Below are 18,686 nucleotides of genomic sequence, written 5' to 3'. Positions count from 1 at the left end.
TATTCTGCCGGCCTTGGTTCCCCTCTGCCTTCATAGGGACACCTGGGACAGACTCTGGCTTGAGAAGCACCACCGTGCTGTGCCGGCAGTTATTCAGAGGCAATTCAGAGTTTCCTCTGAATTCTTGTGTCACACCATCCGTCACGGGCATCAGCAGACACTAATGCTGAACAACCGCGCAAGCAGCTGCCTGCTGCCCCGGGCAAAGCGGACTGTGTTTAGAGGCTTTGCTTGGTTCGGCGCACTGAGCCGTGAACATTTAATGGCTTCTTTAGCCGCACCTACACCTCGCTCCCCTCTTTTTGCTGCTTGCTGCATCCAACCACGGATGCAGGTCAAGACCTCGAGAGGCTGTGGGGAAAAGCGCTAAATGGATCGATGTGGTTGTGCTGTGCTTTCAGTGGCGTCACAGCTTCCTCCATGGAGGTGAAATACTGCTCCCACCGCTGCAGCGAAGCATTTCCCCTTTACTTCCACGTGGCATTTATATGCAGAGGATGCAAACAGCTGAGTCGCTCGTAAACGTCACAGAGGACAGCGACATTTTGTGCACGTTCCCTTTGACTACGTCCACGGTGCAGGCACTGTCCTCTGTGGGTCATGGGGCACCTTTCATGTAGCGGTGGCAGCAGCAGCGTTTTCCTTTTTAATATGGACGTGCACTTGCAAAACCAGGGGGAAAATGGGATTATTTTCCATTTGCTTCTTGAAACAGATGTCACTTTCCTCAGACCTGTTTGTTTTCCAGACTGTGGGGGGTTTAATCTTTAAAACAATAATATTATTACAATATGTGTCAAATGCTGTTTTCTCACAAAGAAAACAAATTGCTTCTGCTTTGTAAGCAACGGTAACCAGTCAATAATATAAATAGCTCTGCAAACGGTAGGGTTAGCATCTTGGTCCAGCGAACGAACACCCACTCTGAGCAGACACCCACACGTGAGCCTGAGTGCACCCACCGCAGCCCAGGGAGCCCTGGGGGGGACCGGGCCACTACCCAAACACTGCAGAAATAAGAGGAAAACTCCACTTGACTCCTCCAGGGGTTGCACTGTGCCCACAACAGCCAGAAGAAAAAACATTGAGTGATCCCAAAAAACTCCCTTGAGACTGAACTCCCCACCGGAGGAAAGCAGCTCCACCGCAAGGCCAGCCACGGAGTTCACCCCAAACTCCAACGCAGCCACAGGGCTGATTTCTCTCCCATGCCACGGCGTGCCGGTACAGCAGCTGGCTTCCTGAGCTCCTCTGCCTGCCTCGCTCCAGAACAGAAAAACATGTGAAAACCTAAAAGTCTTCAGAACAGGAAAACCCAGCAAAAACCTTAAAAAAGTCTCACTGTAGCTGACGCTCTGTTTAGGGAACATATGAGCTGACATCAGCTCTGTATTTGCTAAAGACAGTATGTCACACCTCTGAACAGAGACACAGAACTAAGAAAATCCCCATCACCTTCAGACAAACAAAATCCCCCCAAACAACAAAACACTGGACCGCCGACCTCCCCGGCACCAGTCAAACGCGGCCCTACATCTCGGCCGGATTACCCCCCCGGAGAGAGGAACTCATCGTCATCCTACCTGCAGAAGCCAGTAGCACCTTCTGTGAAACGTGGGGATGATGGAGGAATGGACGTAGCAGCCGTACAGGCACTAGGGACACAAAAAGAGAGAAAGCAGAGTCGGGTTAGTGAAAGAAACCATCGCCCGAGGAGGCAGCGCTGGGGACGGGAGCGGCAACACGTCACCTGCTACCAGAGGGTGCTGTGCCAAAGTCAGTCTGGGGCTGGTAACACACAACACCAGATCAGAGCTCCCCAGCATTCTTTTTAAACATCGGTACAGGTGACGGGATCACTCTGCTGACGGCCCCGCTGTGCCAGGGCACTGTGTTCACCCATGGCTCAGCCACCCCGGCGCAGCCAGAGCCAGCCAAGCCTCCCCACGGTCCTCTGCCTCTCCACACGCACAGAGGTGGGTTTGCTTAGCAGTGTTCTAACCTCCACTTCAACATATTTTTATTTTTTAATAAACACAACACAAGCATCTCTTTTTCCACAGTGTATCACCTGGGTATGTAAACTGAAAATTTAGGGTTTGTAAACCGGAAAACTTGCTGTCGGGTATTTTATACAGCAAAGTGCCAAAATACAGTTGCTTTTCTTTCTTCTTTTTTAAAATGAACTCTGCTTCTCTGATGAGCTGAAATCAGTAAGGCTAACAAATTCTTTCTGCAGGAAAAAATAAGATTTTCAGTATGTTGAAACTTTCCAGCACTGCTGTCGGTTGGAAGCTAAGCCCAACACAAACCAAACACACAAAACTGTTTTTAATTTAAGAGATCCTGGTACAATTCCTGTCCACAAGATTTGTTTATTATTAAGAAAGCAGTATTATTTTCTGACTTTGCTGGGTTTTAATATGGGGGATGGGGGTGTGTGTGACGATATATTGTCCCATACCAAAGGTGATTATTTTCCCTCAAATGCAAGATTGCAACAGCCCAGCAATCTGCTCACGGCTTTCTTCAGATGTTCCCCTGGAAGACTGGGGGCCACGTGTATTTCAGGCACATCAGTACTCTGTATTACAGAAGGGGAAAAAAATAAAATCCAACTGCAGGGGATTTTTATAGGGCATTTCCTTTTTGTTTCATTCCAGTGACTGCATCGATTACGATGACTCTCACGATTAATGCGCTCTTCACTTGCTCGGAGCCCTGTCTGCATCCTACCAGGGGTCCTCACTGGTCTGAGGTGCGGGAATTGTCACCAAGCATCCTCTGGGCAGCAGCGGCTACAGGACGGGATGGCCCCAGCTCTGGCCGGACTTCACCACGACTTTAAACCACGTGAAGTGGGACCTAAGCAGACGAGTACTGGAAAAACTTAACGCTGAATCACCATCCCAACTGTCTCGAATACCTGTTTCTGCAGGTATGGATGCCACAGCATCATCAACAGCGATGCGAAGGTTGATGTGAGGCATCAAGGCTTTACTGGAGCTGGCGGGGTGACCTGCGCTCAGTGCCCCGGTGATGCCATTGTCCTGGCCATATGCTGGGACGTGGCTCCGTCCACGCCATCCCCCCGGTGCAAGATGCCGTCCGCTCACACAAACACAAAGAGGCCAGAAAATCTTCATTTATAATCCTCCTCCCTGGAAGGCACCTCACCGACCGTGAAAACACTCTGCAAGCAGCAAGCTCGCCCGCCCCGCCATCGTTAGCGCGCCCTGCGACGGGGCGAGCGGGGGGGGTGTGTCGTCAAGCGCGCACGCTTATCGGCCAGCTCTTGGGGACGCTGGCGGCAGCGTCTCCTCCCCAAGATCACTGCTCACAAGGTCGGCCTGAATTAAAAAGGATTTAAGGACTGCTGGCTGCTATCACCGAGTTATTTTTAAAATACAAATGACAAAGATTAATAATGTTTTTAAAATATGTCAAGGGTACATTCCATACATAAAAAAAGCAGGGAAGAAAAATAGAGTGGAAAAAAAAACCTGCAGAAAATAATCCAAAGAAAAGCTTAACATTTAAATCCCGCCACTCAGCCTGGGGAAAAGCAGATGCCGTTTGTTTAAGATAATCCCTGACAGTGACTCCCGGCTGCATGGCACTGAGGGCTGCATTAAATGGTCTTTAATGTTCAGTTCTGCTGACTCAGAGCTGGTCCCCCCCACTTTGGAAAGCGGTTTGGTAGGCGCAGCATCTCCCAGCCTGACCAGCTTCCCAGCGAGGACAGGAAAGCTGATCTGGAGCGTGCCACTGGATGAGCCTCTGCAACAACTAGAAACATCCATAGCGCCTCAGGCAATATCTATCAATATATGTCAGCACACCCCCGTCTTGCTTCACAACCCCAATTTGCTGTGAAGACGATCGAAACTTTACCGTGATTAAAACAAAAAATAATGACAAGCAGTAATGCTGAGCTCCTCGTAGCTCGCTGCATTTAGTAGGTAGGAAAGCTGCTCTCTATCTCCAGATCTGTCCTGCATATAATTCTAGAGGTGTCAATAATGAATTACATAAAAGCATCCCACCTCCATGAAACCGGTTTTCAACATTGCAGCAAGCCATTAAGAAAATCCTAATGGTTCACAGAATTTACAAAGCATCCAGAATACAGAAGTGATTTCTTTCTAATTTTTCTTTTCTCCCCCTCCCACGGCACAACATGGGAATCTAGTTCTGCACTGATGTTTTGGGGCTGGATGTTCTAACGCGGGCAGCTGGGATGAAGGAGACCCGTGTGTAAGTGAGCCCCTGGCTGCAGAGAGACAGCAGGGAACTCTCCCTCATGGGCACTGTGTGCTTGCGCCGAGAGATAACACGGCTGCAGAGAAATGCACTGCGGTGGGAGAGACAAACCCTGGAAACCCAGCTTCGGGCATCAGGACAGAATGAGCGATGACGGCAATAAACATGACATTAATTTCCGGAGAAAAAGGCATAAAAAAATGTTTAAGATATAAATAGAAACCTCAGAAATCTGAGCTTCATCGTTATGGAGGATTTTCAAGGTTAACGAGTGAAGTGCTGTGAAGTGACATAAAATCCAAAGTTTGACAGCACGGTACCTGCGGGTTTGCAGAGAGAGGGTACACGGCGGCGATTTTCCCGTGTTCGGCTCCGCTGACCCCTGCGCCCAACCAGGGGCAGCAACGAGACTCTCTGCCTCGTGCCGGGCCAGGGCCGCCGGTGCCTGGCACCGCTGCCACGGACTGGGAGAAGGGAATCCCCTCCTGGCTGGCCTCAGGAGGCGGGTAACCAGGGCACGCTTGACACCTTTAGCTGAAGGTGTCTTCAAAATGAATTCTTGCTCAAAACAGGCAAAAGGGGTTTCATTAGCTGGGTTTTCCTTTTTTTTTTTTTTTTATTGGGGAGGTAAAAAATGCAGAGGCCTGTGTGTCTGTGGCTATGTTAATGCCAGGCTGGGCATTCGGCCAACGCATTAAGTGAAATCGAATTCCTGAAACCAGCTTTAATCAGCAGATTTTTAAGGTTAGAATGACTCTCTCCTCTGGAAGGCTTGCCAAGGTTAATTCTGTCCTGAGCAGGCTGAATTAATGGGCTGGACAGAGGAGAATATTTTTTTTCCTGATTCTCTTTTAAGTTTACAAAATCTCCAGGAGAATAGAAATGGCATTTCTGAGGCGTCCGAGCAGGAACATCCCTCCAGGAGCCCAACCACCCCTGCCTGAGGAACAGAGGCCGAGACGAGAGCGGCCGTTGCCTCCCACGGGAGCCCTGCGGCTGGGAGCCAGCATCAGTCTCCCCCGGAGGAGCCCCGGGCGGCACCGGCCGAGGGCCGCGGATGCCGGCCCGCGAGGATCGCTCCCATCGCTGCTGCCGTCGTGGGCCAGGGGTGCCCAGCGCTGCAGCCCCGGGTCCCGCAGGGCACCGCGGCCGCCTTTGGGGAGGGCGCGTGTGCCGTCGTACACGGCGCAGTGTCCAGAGCCGGAGGGCGCAGGGCGCGCAGCCCTGAAGTCCCGCCGTGGTGGGGGTCCCTCTGTGCTGACAGCCCACGCCGCTGCCCCTGCGCGCGAGACCCTCCGTACCGGCCTCCAGGAGCTCGCGGCTACAAGCACCTTCTCCGCAGCCCCCGCGCTGCTCCCGGGGAGCTGGGCCCTGCCAGCTCCACTTCATCTTGCACCTTTTTAAAATGGACGGATAATTAAAGAGAAAAGGGCCTTCTCTGGACAGAGGGGGAGCGTTGTGCAATTATAGCTGCCTACCCCTCCATTTATATGCAGTCCACATCTTGCATTATCAAACTTCTGAAAACCGGAGAGGGGGGAAAAAAAAACCCAAAGTATTAGTGGATTTTTTTTTATCCTGAGCTCCTTAAAGTGATTGTGGCTTATTTAAAAATAATACAATAATGCTGAGGTGTTCTTCCTTAATAAGAACACCTTGGGAATGGAAATAGGAAAGCAAGAGAATCAAAAATTCAAGATAGGGTTGGACAGGCTTTGAAATTCTTCTCCCTGGTGAGTTACACTAGTGGATATTTTAAAAAAAACAACAAAACCGCCTAGATTTTGTTCAGATTTTCATACTGAATTCCCAATTCCCTTAATAAGAAGCTAAATCAATCTTTAGAGAACAAACCACGTAAGACCTGTGGCTCTAAATTATTAAAATATACTCAAGTAATTTTATCGTGTGAGGCTTCAACTTCCAACACCCCAGCAGCCTGTAGACATCACAAGCAGGATGCGTACAGGTTATTTCGGAAAAAGGACCGTGCCCTCTGCCCGCAGGCTTACAGGGAGGCAGGGACGGCCCAGGCTCCGGTGCCATGGGCGCACTCTTCTGCACGGTGCCTTTCCCCAACAGCAAACCCGAGTGCTGGGCATCAGGGATGTCTCCTTCCTCCCAAGGGGCAGCTGTGTCAGCCTCCCTCCCTCCCACCAGCTTTTCATATCCTCCTTGTTTCTTTTGGAGAAGGAGGAAGGAACCTGCTGGGAAAGGGCACGCGTTCCCTGTGCAAACCCTAACAGCTCGGGATTTGCATGGAAATCCCCAAACAAACTGTCTTTTCAAACATGAGCTCATGGCAAACAACAGTAAACAATGCCCCAGATACAGGAATCTTGACTACCAGACAAGTGAAATCCAAAACATGGTTTAAAAAGAAAAAAAGGATGGAATCATCAAAATAGAGATGGGAAATTCCTTACGAAAAGGCTCCCAAATCAAGCAAATACACCTGCAAAAGAAAAGGCTGCTGCCTGCAGCCACCTGAGGTGTGGTAGGAGCTCAAAGCCCATAGAGAAATGGCCACCAAATACCCCAAGGAGCCTGACACGAGGGAAGTCTCAGGCCCCAGGAGCTGCCTGGACGCGTGCTCCAACACATGCTGGCTTCTGCCCAGTCCTCTGCTCTGCGACAGCAGGCACGTCTCTGGAAGCTGGTTCTGATGCTGGTTGCCCTAAAGCTGAACATAACGTTTCCCATGGCCCACAGCAGGACATCAAAACCCCTGATATGAACATGATGATGATGTTTAACAAACCAGGGACAGAGCCAACAGCCACTTCCACGGCGTGCAACACCAGTAGCACGGGAGGATGGAAAGCCACCGCCGCCGCTCTTAGCTTTCGTGGTAGTGGTGAGCAGCGCACACTCCAGTTTAGCAGCTAATCACACCCCCATTACACCATGGCACTGCACGGGATCTCCTTCTGTAATTACACCAATGATTTCAGAGCTTCTTCACCAATTTCCATCAGGGAATAGCACGCTGCTTGCAGCGGCAGCACTGCTGCCGTGGATCAAACCACGTAACTTGTGTTCTGGAGCTACTGGTCAAAGTGCAGCAATAAATCCCGCTCTCCCACCCCTATCACAGACGTTTCCATTATCTGTTCATAAAGACACTACTGTTGTCCCATTCTTTTCACCAACTTTTTCAGGTCTCAGCAGAGACACTGTCAGATCTTGAAATCCATTTCTCTGGATTTCATACAAATCACGATCAAAGAAGTTTGTCAGCTGTTTCTAGCAGCACATTTGTTTTACAAGTAGAAGCCATTTTCCATCTGCGTCTCTAAGAAGTACCCACAAAATTCTCTGCTGATCTTCTCCAACAGGGCAGAGTATGGTTGGGAAATAGAGGCAACCAAAAAGCTTGAGTCTCTAATTTGAGCTGCCTCTTGGCCACCAAATTAGCAAGCACTGGGGAAAACCCTCAAATTTTGTGTGTGTCGCCTCTCTTTTCAAACAGACCTGAAGCAAGTGCCCTCCGAGATCGGGTTATCTTGTAGCAGATGGTCCTTCCTTCAGGACAGGGATGCCAAAGCCACAGACACATTCCAAATACATTTAAACATCAGATTAGGCTCACCCCTGTCAGCTGCAGGAGCTGGGAGACAGCAGCAGCTCCCGCCTCCTCCATTAATCAAAATTCAGCGAGAAAAGCCAACGCGCTGCTATAAAACCCCCTGACTTGATGCCAGCACCACACATGGGGAACCTAGTGCCATCAATCTTACTTTTCCTCCCCCAGCCGCGAGATGCGGCTGGGGAGGGGGGAGCAATGATGGGGGCTTGGCCAAGCGAGTGGAGTAGCAGGTTTTCGACAACTCTCATAGGGCAAAGTGATGTACAGTGACGCCAAGCTGATGGGGACGTGACAAGAAACCGACCTCAACGTTTCTCCGTATAGATCGGCCCCGGTCCAGCTTTTTAACACAGGGAGGTGCAAGCACGGCTGAACCCTTCAGCAGTGAGGAATCACCTGTGGTGGGCAGGCGGGCTGCACTTTGAGCTCTTATTTTGATCTAAAAAGGGAAAAACTTGTCATAACATAGAGAGGCATCCAAAATTCCCCATTACTGCAGCAAATTTTCAACTAAAAAACTGCTAAACATGTTTTCTCACTCCTGATCTCAGTGAAACACAGACACTAGCCAGGTTTGGATTTTCCTCCAACATTTATAGATAGTAACTCTGATTCAGCAAAGCACAAAACCCATGCTCAGATGTCAGTGCTGGACTGATCTGCACTGCTGGCAAGGTTTGCCTTTCATCGATGTCAACAAAACTTAAACAACTGCTTACAGTTTGCCCAAGCAAGGAGTCGCTACCTACTGACAACAGATCTCAAAAACCATCTTAAAATTTCTACACAGTTGCAAAATCCTGGAGAACCTGTCCCTTCGCTTCTGGGCTACAGCTGGCACGGCCGCAGCATTGCAGCGTACCACTCTGCAGCACCGGGGCACTGGCCCTGCTCAGGCATTCAGCCTGGTGCAAGAATTCTGGTTTTAATCCTATTGGCTCTTTTTCTGACGTGTTTCAAACCCCTCCTAATGCCCTTGATGTCAGCAGAAGTTATACCTAGATAACGGTTTCTGGACTGAGCCCAGGGATCTCATTTGATGGCTAATCAGGGGAGGAGAGGTTACCGCAGCCTCAAAATCTAGAGCCAAGCTCTATTCGCTGCAGGACCTTGTCACTTCTGGTAGCTTTTGTTACCAAATATTGTTCTGTTTACCTCGGGACTTGTTAGAAAGCAATTTTTGAAATGTTCAATATTTAATGAAATACTTAAATGTTTAATGGGTTCTTTTTCAAACCGTGTTTTCCCTCTGTGGAGTTCCGAAGTCACTGCAAGGACTGCAAGTTTTAGCTTTCTTACTGTCAGAAATGATTCTCCCAACGACACCGGCTAATTGGCAGAAATCTGTGTATATGGGTACTGATCTTTGGTGCCCCAAATTTAACTTTTATGCCTCAATCCTGACAGCATCCCTCCACCCTCCCAGTCTGATCCTCAGACCTTTCTTTACCACAGTCCCGCTGCAGACTACGGCTCTTCACCTGAAGACTTCTCACTCACATCCCTGCGAACCACTCCCATCTGTGGCACACTTTGCCTCATCTTCCTCACATGCAGGAAGGAAAGCATCCCCAGAAAGTGATGTACTTTAGCACGTTCCCTTGTTTTCCAGTGAGCGCTATTTCCTTTAGGTCTCATCTTTAGACTCTTGGTGTGTTACGCTGACACATGAAAGGGAGACATGCTAAACTGTGTTACCCGTTTGATACTGAAGGATAGAGACGTTTTCTCTTTTGACATGTACGTGTTTTTTTTTCCCTTGTCCAAAAAGCCCGGGTCCAGGAACGCGGCGTGCTGCCGTCGCTGAGGTTTGCCGCACAGGCAGCACAGGGAGAGGTGCCACATTGGAGAGAAAGCGGACAGGGACGCAGCAGCTCCGCCTCGGCAGAGGCTGCCGCTGGGTTTCCCACCTTCCCCGCCAAGACGCTAACGCCGTGCAGCCGCTCTCCTCGCAGGAGGGGGCTCAGGAATCAGGGCCCCACGCAGACGCTCAACACCAGTTCACCCGTTCAAAGCCCGTCGCACGGCCGGGCACCACGGTACCCTTTCCATCAGACTTGCCACACAGGAAAAGTTACGCAGAAATGTCATTATGAACGCCGTGGGGCTGTCACGTGGCGGGTTAAATTACTACAATAACAAACAGGTCAGTAACGGCGCTTCCCAGCCTGCCCAAACCTCTCTACCCTATGCCTGGTCTTCACGCCGGGAGCCTGTGTCTTCACCAAGAGCATTTACTGGTGCTGCCCACTGGCTGCTGAACCCTCCGGCACTTACCCATCGATCTCCCACCTGCAGCTCGATACCAAACGACCGTCCAAGGTCAAGCCTGTCTGCTGGTTGCTACGTCCCGCACCAGCCCCTGCCTGTCCCATCAGAGGGGGCCTGGACATGGGCCCGGCCACCGACCCAGTTGCCATTTCTGGAGAGGCCAGGCAGGCGCAGGCGGTGTCAACGCGGAGAAATTCGCCTTTCCGTGACGGCGAGAAGCACGTTGGCTTCCTGACCTTCCACCGCAGACTAAAACAATGCCACAGCATACTACGCGCCAGCTATCAAACTCTTAATTTTTTATAATGGTAATTCTTTTAATAAGAATTCTTTAAATATTTATGAAACGAAATGCACGAGGCCAGTTCAACAAGAAGTGATAGCTTTAATCTCAGCACGCTCTGCAGCGAACCTGCCTGCTGCTCTGCAACACGAGAAGCAGCTTGCAGAGCCACCTAATCCCCCGGCAGCGAGACTCCAGCCCTGCTGCAGTTGGTGGGAATTTTGCCATTGGCTGCAACATGGAGAGGGTTTCAATGTCTTTCCTAAATCGCCTAATCTGTGTCCTGCACTAAGTGACGGCACAAAAAGCACAAGGTGCTGTTTCTCCAAAAAGTGAACGTTAGAAGTGTCTCTACAAGTGCAAAATTTGATACGAATTTTCTGTTATCTCAGATGCTGTCAACTGCAAGACAATTCAATAGGAACTGCCAACTCTAGCCTGCTACTGTATTGCTCCAATTGGTATTAGCCACACACTTGCAATTGGGTTATCCTTGAGTTTTGACTACAACTAACCTCATAAAGTCTTCATGAATTCCACAGGAAGCAAAACCCACAGCCTGGTCCTGCTGTAGGATCATTGGTATGCAGCCCCGCACACCCACCTGCAGTAGCTGCCTGTTCACAAATGCATATTTCTTTATTAATATGGGGATACTTTAATCTCAGTCTAATTTTACCTTTAGGGAAGCTATATCCCAAGGCTGCCAGGAGCTAAAACCCTCCAGATGCAGTGGTGTAATTTGTATTCAAAGCAGCAGGTCTATCTGTCAACATGTTTGTCTCCCCTATCTGCCAACTCTTATTTATAATCCCATTCAGATTAATGAATGACAGTAGTTCTCATCACAAGAAATTTGATTAATCAATTTAAGTGCTTAATCACCCTGGCCTGGGTGAGAACTGTGCAGGAGGGATGCTGCCTGGATAAGGACAAAGTTGTGAGATGCAGCAGGAAAACGTCACAGCTTTCCCTTGGGACCAACTCAAGCGGGGAGTGTGCACGGGATCCTCGACAGGATTATGAGCTTTCCAGGAGCTGAAAGTTCCCTTAGGGCCAGGGGCCATGGCCAATCAGTCACAATATCCTTTTCAAAACACCTCCTAATCTGACACAAAAGGCTTCACACTACTCACTTCATTCCCTGCTACCTGCGCCACTTGCCAACAAACCCAAAAAACGTATATCATAAAAAAAAAACCCAGGGGGAATGACCGTGATAACCCAGCCGGGCATCCTGGAGGCTACTGCTCCGAACCAGCTGATAACCCAGCTGGCATCCTGCTCCGAATTAGTTCCTGCCCATCGCTTTCCTGTACCACAAAGACCCCCTTGGTTTGGCGACCGCCAGCTTGAATACTCTAGTCTCCAGGGTTTTCTGGAGACCTTGGAGATGTGTCAGATGATGGGTAAGAGCAAGGTGGAGTACAAATGATTTGTAGCAGGATTATGTAGGAGAGAGGCCATGCAGTGTAAGCACTGCTCTGTAGCTGCTCTTGTGGATGCTCTGAATGACATGATAATCCCCCCCCAACTTCTAAAACTTCTGAATCTCAGGATAATATCATCTCCTTTTCCATGAAAGAGAAGTTTACAGAGAAGTACAACTCTTAGCTGGCAGACAAGATATACCTGAACTCTATGACAAAGAATCAGGTGCTCGTCATGAACTGGCTCTGGATATCAAGATAACAGGCATCTTGTGAATACCTCAGTCAATATTGCTCCAAAATAAGCAACAGCTGTCCTGCTGCCAAGACTTGTCTCGTGGCCACTCGCTGGGAATTAAGATCAGAGTCTCCTGATCACGCTCTTCAGGAATCGAAGCCCAGCGCTATTAAATCTTTGCATTGGTGATCCAGCGACAAACAGGGAACTGCTGCAAACAGCAGTCACAAGTGACCGTGGGAGTGTGGAGGAGCAGGCAGCATAGGCAGGGTCGTCACGCGGAGGGAATGGGGTATTTCGGGAAGATGGACTCCCTTCAAGGAAAACAAGCGTCTGGGTAACCATTTCTCCAAGATGGGGGAACGTTTCTTGGAGGGTACCAAGGGCTCTGGGAAGGATTACACAGCCACAGCTCGCACACCACTTCACGTGAGGACCACGCGGCACCAGGGCGAAAGGAGACAATCTGGTTCTTGGACGCATCCCTGAGGGAGGAAACCAGACATAAAGAGAAACAAACAGATTTGGTGTCCGCAGCTGAAAAGCTGGAGGAGGCATAAGGAGAGGACTGGAAAAAATGTGCTGTGGTGGGAGGGCTAGAGCACAGCCTATTGTGTTTATTTTAAAAAATATAAGGCAGAAAGTTCACAGTAACCAAACACCTTTACCAACAGTATTCGTGGAGAACAAATGTTGGCTATTTAGTGACTAACCTAGGAGACAATGACAAAGAAACGAATGTCTAGAAAACACGGCTGAACAAATTGAAATTGAAACTAAACTACCCTTTGGAAGTATTAAAGGTTCCTTACTAGAACAAATTCTGGGAGAGGTGGATGGTCTCATCTCCACCTCCTGCCTCTCCGAGATGTCTGCAAGAGACGACCCAAGTGAGGCTGAGACACGGGTACCAAGTCAAGACTCATCATGTATGCGGCACGCGGGAGGTCAGCCCACACGTTATCAACAGTCCCGCGCTCCTACCATCCCTTGGGGACACGGGAATATTTGGTAAGATTTCTGGGAACCTGCAAGGGCAGGTGAGGGTTAGAGCCCCTGCAACATTGGGACGTCCACCTCGGCGCAGCTGAACTAGAGCTGCCTGGGGCTCTGACAGCCTGGATCAGTCTCACAAGAAAATGCACCGACAATCGAGCTGCACACGCTGCACGCTCCAAGCAACCTCTGGGTATGCAGGACACGGGGATTCTCACTGGGCAAGACTCCCGATGTCTACCTTCACTGCCTGACCTCAGGGGGACTGGGAGACAGAAGTCCCACTTGGACCTGGACACAAACAGGGGGCATGAGCTCTACAGATGGATGGTCTAATGACACCATGTTAATTATGAAATGGTCTGAGTTTGCAGGTTATTGTTAAGAGCAGATCTGGGTGACATAAGCTTAATGCGAAACCCAGACTCTCATTCTCAGGGAAGGGAACAGCATCCCGACGACCTGGACACCAGCGGGGGGTCAGTAAGAGGAAAAGCAGTACGAAAGGCTGCTTTGTCCCGTGAGACCGTTTTCTAACCCAGCACCATCTTGGCAGTTACTCAAGTGGGACACATAAAACCTACAGGACAGAGATGCTACCCGGGTCCCCACACGCCATCTCGACTCCAGCAGCTCGTGCAACCGCGCGCTTCCCCAGGTGTGAGGGTTTCTTGACTGTCACCGCAAGGTTAGAAGAATTGTGAGCTGGAAAATCATGAAGCACATTAACGTCAGACTGAAATATGACAACAATACACAGAAGTATTTTATATTTATTCTCTTTTGGAAATGTTATAAAGACAATATAATGAGAATGTTGCAAACAAGTCAAGTGCTTTCCTCCTAATCTGGCAATAAAAATATGTCAAAGAAAAGCCTAAAATCCTAATAGGAGAACAAAAAAATAATGGGCTAGGCTACAACAGGATTTAGTTGCGATTTTACTCGAAGGCTTTAATCATGTCTACTGCAACATAAATGGAAAATCAGATACAAACTCGTATGAACCATTAATGTCTGTGTTGGTCGCCTCAGCTGTTAGAGGGGCTGAGACCGAATGGATTCAGTGGAGGTTAATGAAGACAGGTGGAGGTCTAAATACATTTGTATCTGAGGAAGCATTGCACAAAAAAAGGATTATTGAGCTGGTCTTAGCGGAGACTCGACCGAGGTAGCAAATACACAATTATAAAAAGATTTAGAAAGTGATTAGTCATTCCATTTTAACATCTGCTGTAAGAAAAGAACAAAGGGTTTCTTGATTAAATTAATGTCTGATGAACTTAGAATGAACAAAGAGGAAACACTCCTTTTTCAGCCAGGCTTTGCAAGTCAGCACCATGGAAAAGGGGGAGTTCGACATTAGGGACGGATTTCAAAGGGCTGAATAATTTAACGACTCAGAGCACAGCAGAGCTATGATGGAAGGGTCAACAGGGAGAGCAGCAATGCCTCTGCCTGACCTCAGATCTGGATTTTAACCTGGGTGTCCGGCAGGATGCTCTCAGCTGCGCTCTCTGCAAGAGGGACACCAGGAGAGAGTGGGGGAAGTGAGTCCCATGGGACACCCAACAGGGGCCAGGAGGGGGAAAAGCAAACACTGGGTCTGTGGGACAGAGACCAGGACAGGCTCAGAGCGAGAACACCAAATATCCACTAACTGCCGTAAAACCACCACCACCTTTACCGTGGCCATCATACAGGCAGGTTGTGCAGAAGTTAGAAAAGTTTTTATTATCTGGCTGAAGCTCTTTTTCAGGAAAAAAAAAGACTATTAGAGCATGGGGAAACTAGACAAAATCTGATAGCGCCCTGGGGAAACACAAGCTGAGCCAGCACTTCCTACACACACGCGACAGACGACAGCCACAGCGGCTAATGACTGCGGTGGGGTGCAGGGCACAGGGAGCGATCACGTGAGGCACACGGGTCTGATGCACTCACCGTCTTTCAGATTTGAGTAAATAACGACAAGCCTAACAAATGCAACTTATAGCAAATATGTAAGTATCTAAAAGAACTTTTGGGAGCTATTAATTATACTTGCAGTTTTATCTTGCATTAATTTTGTGCTGGAATGGACAAGAAGCCGTAGCCGAAATCTTTTTTTGGCAGCCGCCTCTGTGCAAAATTAGCCCTGGAGTTACTGCAGACGTACTACACTGCGCCTACAGAGTGACGCATTCAGCTCGTTTGCGAGATACTCGGTTTCTTTACACCGCTTGCTTACATTTAAGACCAGAAGCCACCGAAGTCAGTGATTCAATGATCAGCACACAGTCTTCCCCATCTGGTCACTTGAAGTTCTTTGCAAAGGTGGCATAATTCACATTACAGCATCAAAAACACTGAGTGGAAAGAGAGCATGGCTGTGGCAAGGCTACCTGTATTCCACCTAAGGAGCTTCAGAAGTTGACATTCCCTTCCCCATTTCAGAAAGTCATTTAAGGTCTCCAGCAGCTCCTGAATTCTGAAATTGAATCTAAGTGCATGGAAAACTTAGAAGGACCTGACCTTCAAACCTCCTTCCAACGAATCCCTTAATTAAAAAGCATTTACACAACCTAAAACAAATTATTGTGTATGCCAATACTAAATCTTCCCATTCCAATTTAAAATCCTTAGAGCTTCACTATCGCTCACAAGCAATGGCAGGAGCTACACTAAGCAAGCATTTAAGAATGTCTTTCTGGACAAGCTGTTGTAGAAATACTAAGTTTATATTGCTTGCAACCAACTTATAAATATTTCATTCCTGTCCCAAAAACCCAAACAGCAAAGCATTAATTTCTCAAGATTAGTGTGCCTAAATTTACTGAAGTTCACCACCAACAAACAGCTGAGTGTTTTTGACATTCAATAAGCAGCAAAAAGGTCGACGTTTTACTTGTATTAATTTTTTATCAGAGAACAGAAAGCTCATTTAATGTCAGACAATTGAGTGTTGGAAGAGGTCTGCTATGGCAAGATACACAAGACTGGTGCACCCTCTGTATGAACAATGGCAGAATTTCAGAGATCTTCCTCCTGTCTTCCTGAGGTGACATTATCTTTAAGATTTTCAAAGTTATTGCTCTGCCTTCTGAAGAGCTCTTCAGACTATTTAACAGTTATGACACTTGGACTGTTGAGGAAGGAAAATGCAACTTTAAACACAAAAGCAAGTATCTCCCCTAGGCTCTGAGACATTATGGAGAATACAAGCAAAAACTGCAAGCTAAGAGCAAATTTTCTTCTTGTTTATAAAATAATAGTAATTCCTATCACTGGCATTCAAAGCACAGATGCCTAAGGAGGACTTCTGTATACATTGCCAACAAAAAGTTTATTCACATTCTTTCAGGTGGAACGGGACTTCAAGGCGGAGGCACCTTGGAGCTTAGGTCTGGACTGTCGCTTTCCTCCCACCCTTTGGGCTGCTCAGCCGGGGGCAGAGAAGGTACGGTGCTGCACTGCAGAGCTGTCTCTACGCTCTTCTGCATGGACTATTCTCCTCGAAGAGGCACTCGGGGAGTCCTGCCACGTATTGCCCATGTAGCACCAGCTACCGTGTGGCCACGAGACCTTCAACTCCACCGTGCCGGGACTGTGTACCTGCCACTTGGTACGGATGCTCCCATGCTTCCCCAGCCGCTTGGCTGCAATGGCAACCACCAGATACCCACAGCAAAGGCGCATCGATTAAGTACCTAGTCTGCAATGTCTCCCACACTCAAACGTGACCTGAAGGGATTTAATTTTGCTTTAACTAACTTGTCACTAGCATCCAATTATAGAACTGGGGGGCTTTGCTGATTAATTATGGATTAACTAGATGCAAGCCTTCACACAAATTAATCTCATAAACTCTGTTCACACAGATGGGATCTCACACATCCCTCTTCAACCTTTTGTACTTTTTAACTAAGAAGCCGAAAATGCTAACAAATCCCATCAACCGAAATTGCAGGTGATTCAGCAGGTAATGAGAGTCGTGAAGTCCCCCGTGTCTGCACCTTCCACATCTCTGGAGGTCGCCCAGACCTCGCTGCTTGGAGGGTGACAGCAGCAGCAGGGCACTGCCCCGGCTCCGGGTGTGGTGCACATCCCGGCTCTCCCCTGGCTCCAGGGTCCCGCCAGGCTACAGCTGCCAAGGATGGTGTAGGGGGAAGGAGACCCAGGCAACCACAGGACACTGGCAAATGAAAGCCAAGTGATTAGCTGGCAGTTTCAACAGTTTTGCTTTCAAAATCTTTCTGCATATTTTCTCAATACAAGCAAGAGAGTGCTGATGAGATACATGACAAAACAGAACGCCGAATCATTTTCAGAACATCACCTCTTCTCACGCAGGAGGAATCTTCTGTCTTCCCCATCGCAGCCAGTTAAAACACTCAAAATGCTTCTCCTAGGCTAACAGTGACTGGAAAAGACCACGAGACTTCATAAAATAAACTTTTAAGCTTTATGCCATCAGGTTTGCTCTTTTCATCCCCCTGGCTCTCAGAGTGTTTACTGGGTATGGCAGATCAGCATTTTTCTCAACCCAAACAATTTTTCCCTTGGATGCCAGCACAAAGCACAGCTTCGCTAACGCAGACAGAAAAGACACTTTCCCATTAGAGCCGCAGCAGCACGACTGGTGTGCGGAGCTGCTGCTCCCAGTCCCGTCTCCCCTGCTCCTGCGGACAGGGCGCTCTGAAAATCCCCTGTCCTTTGGCAGGGACGGACACGGCTGGCCCAGGCAACAAAACGGCTGGAGAACGGCGTTTCCACGCTGTTCCTGTTCTTTCCACTTCCAGCACGACAAACAGCTTAGCCCTTACAAGAGCAGTCCTGAGGTCCTTGTCTCCCCCAGTGTGAAGGCTGACTTGTCTGTTTTGGAGGGCTGCTCTTCATTCCCGGCTCCCCGAAGGCAAGGAGCACCGATCGAATTAAGGATGCCATCTGGGCAAGAACTGAAATGTTACTGAACGTGAAATTACTTACTATTTCAGCTTTTTTCAAGACGGAAATGGTGAAACGCCACCCCTTGAGAGCAGTCCTCTCTGACAAAACCAGTAGCTGTACAAAGAAACGTCAAACACTTTCTAGAATTTTCACCAGCTAAATACAGCTCAGAAGATCAATATCTTCCCGTGAAATTCACAGTGTCCAGACATTCATGGTGTCAAACAGGTCACAGGAAGAGTCACAGCAAGGTGCATAAATCTAAATATTGTTGGTTTCATTTTTGTAAACCAAAGTTTTTCAGCATTTGGGAGAAAAGGCACGAGTACGCACTCATATACTTGTTTACTGTGAAGATAAAATGCTTCATTGAGACTGACCGTGCACTGAGTCTTACTTAAGCCAGCTATGGCACAAAATTGAAAAGCAATATTTTCTCAGTCACTGAAACCAACTCACGTTCAAGATCCAGGGAAAAGCAGAAGAAAACACAGAAATTTCTGTGTTGCTTGCTTCCCCAAACTCATGTTAACATGGCAAAAAATGTCATTAAAAATGAGTCCCATGACTGGACAGAAATCTGTTCCCTCCACCATCCAATTCATCATTTTTATCCAATAGGTTGCCGGTAGGTTTACAAATCACAAGGAATTTACCCAGTATGCTTCCATAAGTAAAAGTGGACAA

At 48.4% G+C, this 18,686-nt stretch overlaps 1 protein-coding gene across 3 annotated transcripts in view; it reads right to left on the bottom strand.

Moving 5' to 3' along the window:
- Positions 1–18,686, bottom strand: part of CAMTA1 (calmodulin binding transcription activator 1) — a 305,617-nt gene that overhangs the window by 129,438 nt on the left and 157,493 nt on the right. For all 3 annotated transcript variants that reach the window (XM_086476363.1, XM_086476364.1, XM_086476362.1), the window contains one exon: positions 1,584–1,655. In XM_086476363.1, coding sequence (XP_086332489.1) covers positions 1,584–1,655 — 72 coding nt within the window. The remainder of the gene's footprint in view (positions 1–1,583; positions 1,656–18,686) is intronic.

The sequence above is a fragment of the Leptosomus discolor genome, chromosome 20 (genome assembly GCF_034619465.1).
Source record: "Leptosomus discolor isolate bLepDis1 chromosome 20, bLepDis1.hap2, whole genome shotgun sequence".
Lineage (NCBI taxonomy): Eukaryota > Metazoa > Chordata > Aves > Leptosomiformes > Leptosomidae > Leptosomus > Leptosomus discolor.
The sequence above is the reverse complement of the archived record's forward strand: the minus strand, read 5'-3'. Positions and strand labels throughout refer to the sequence as shown.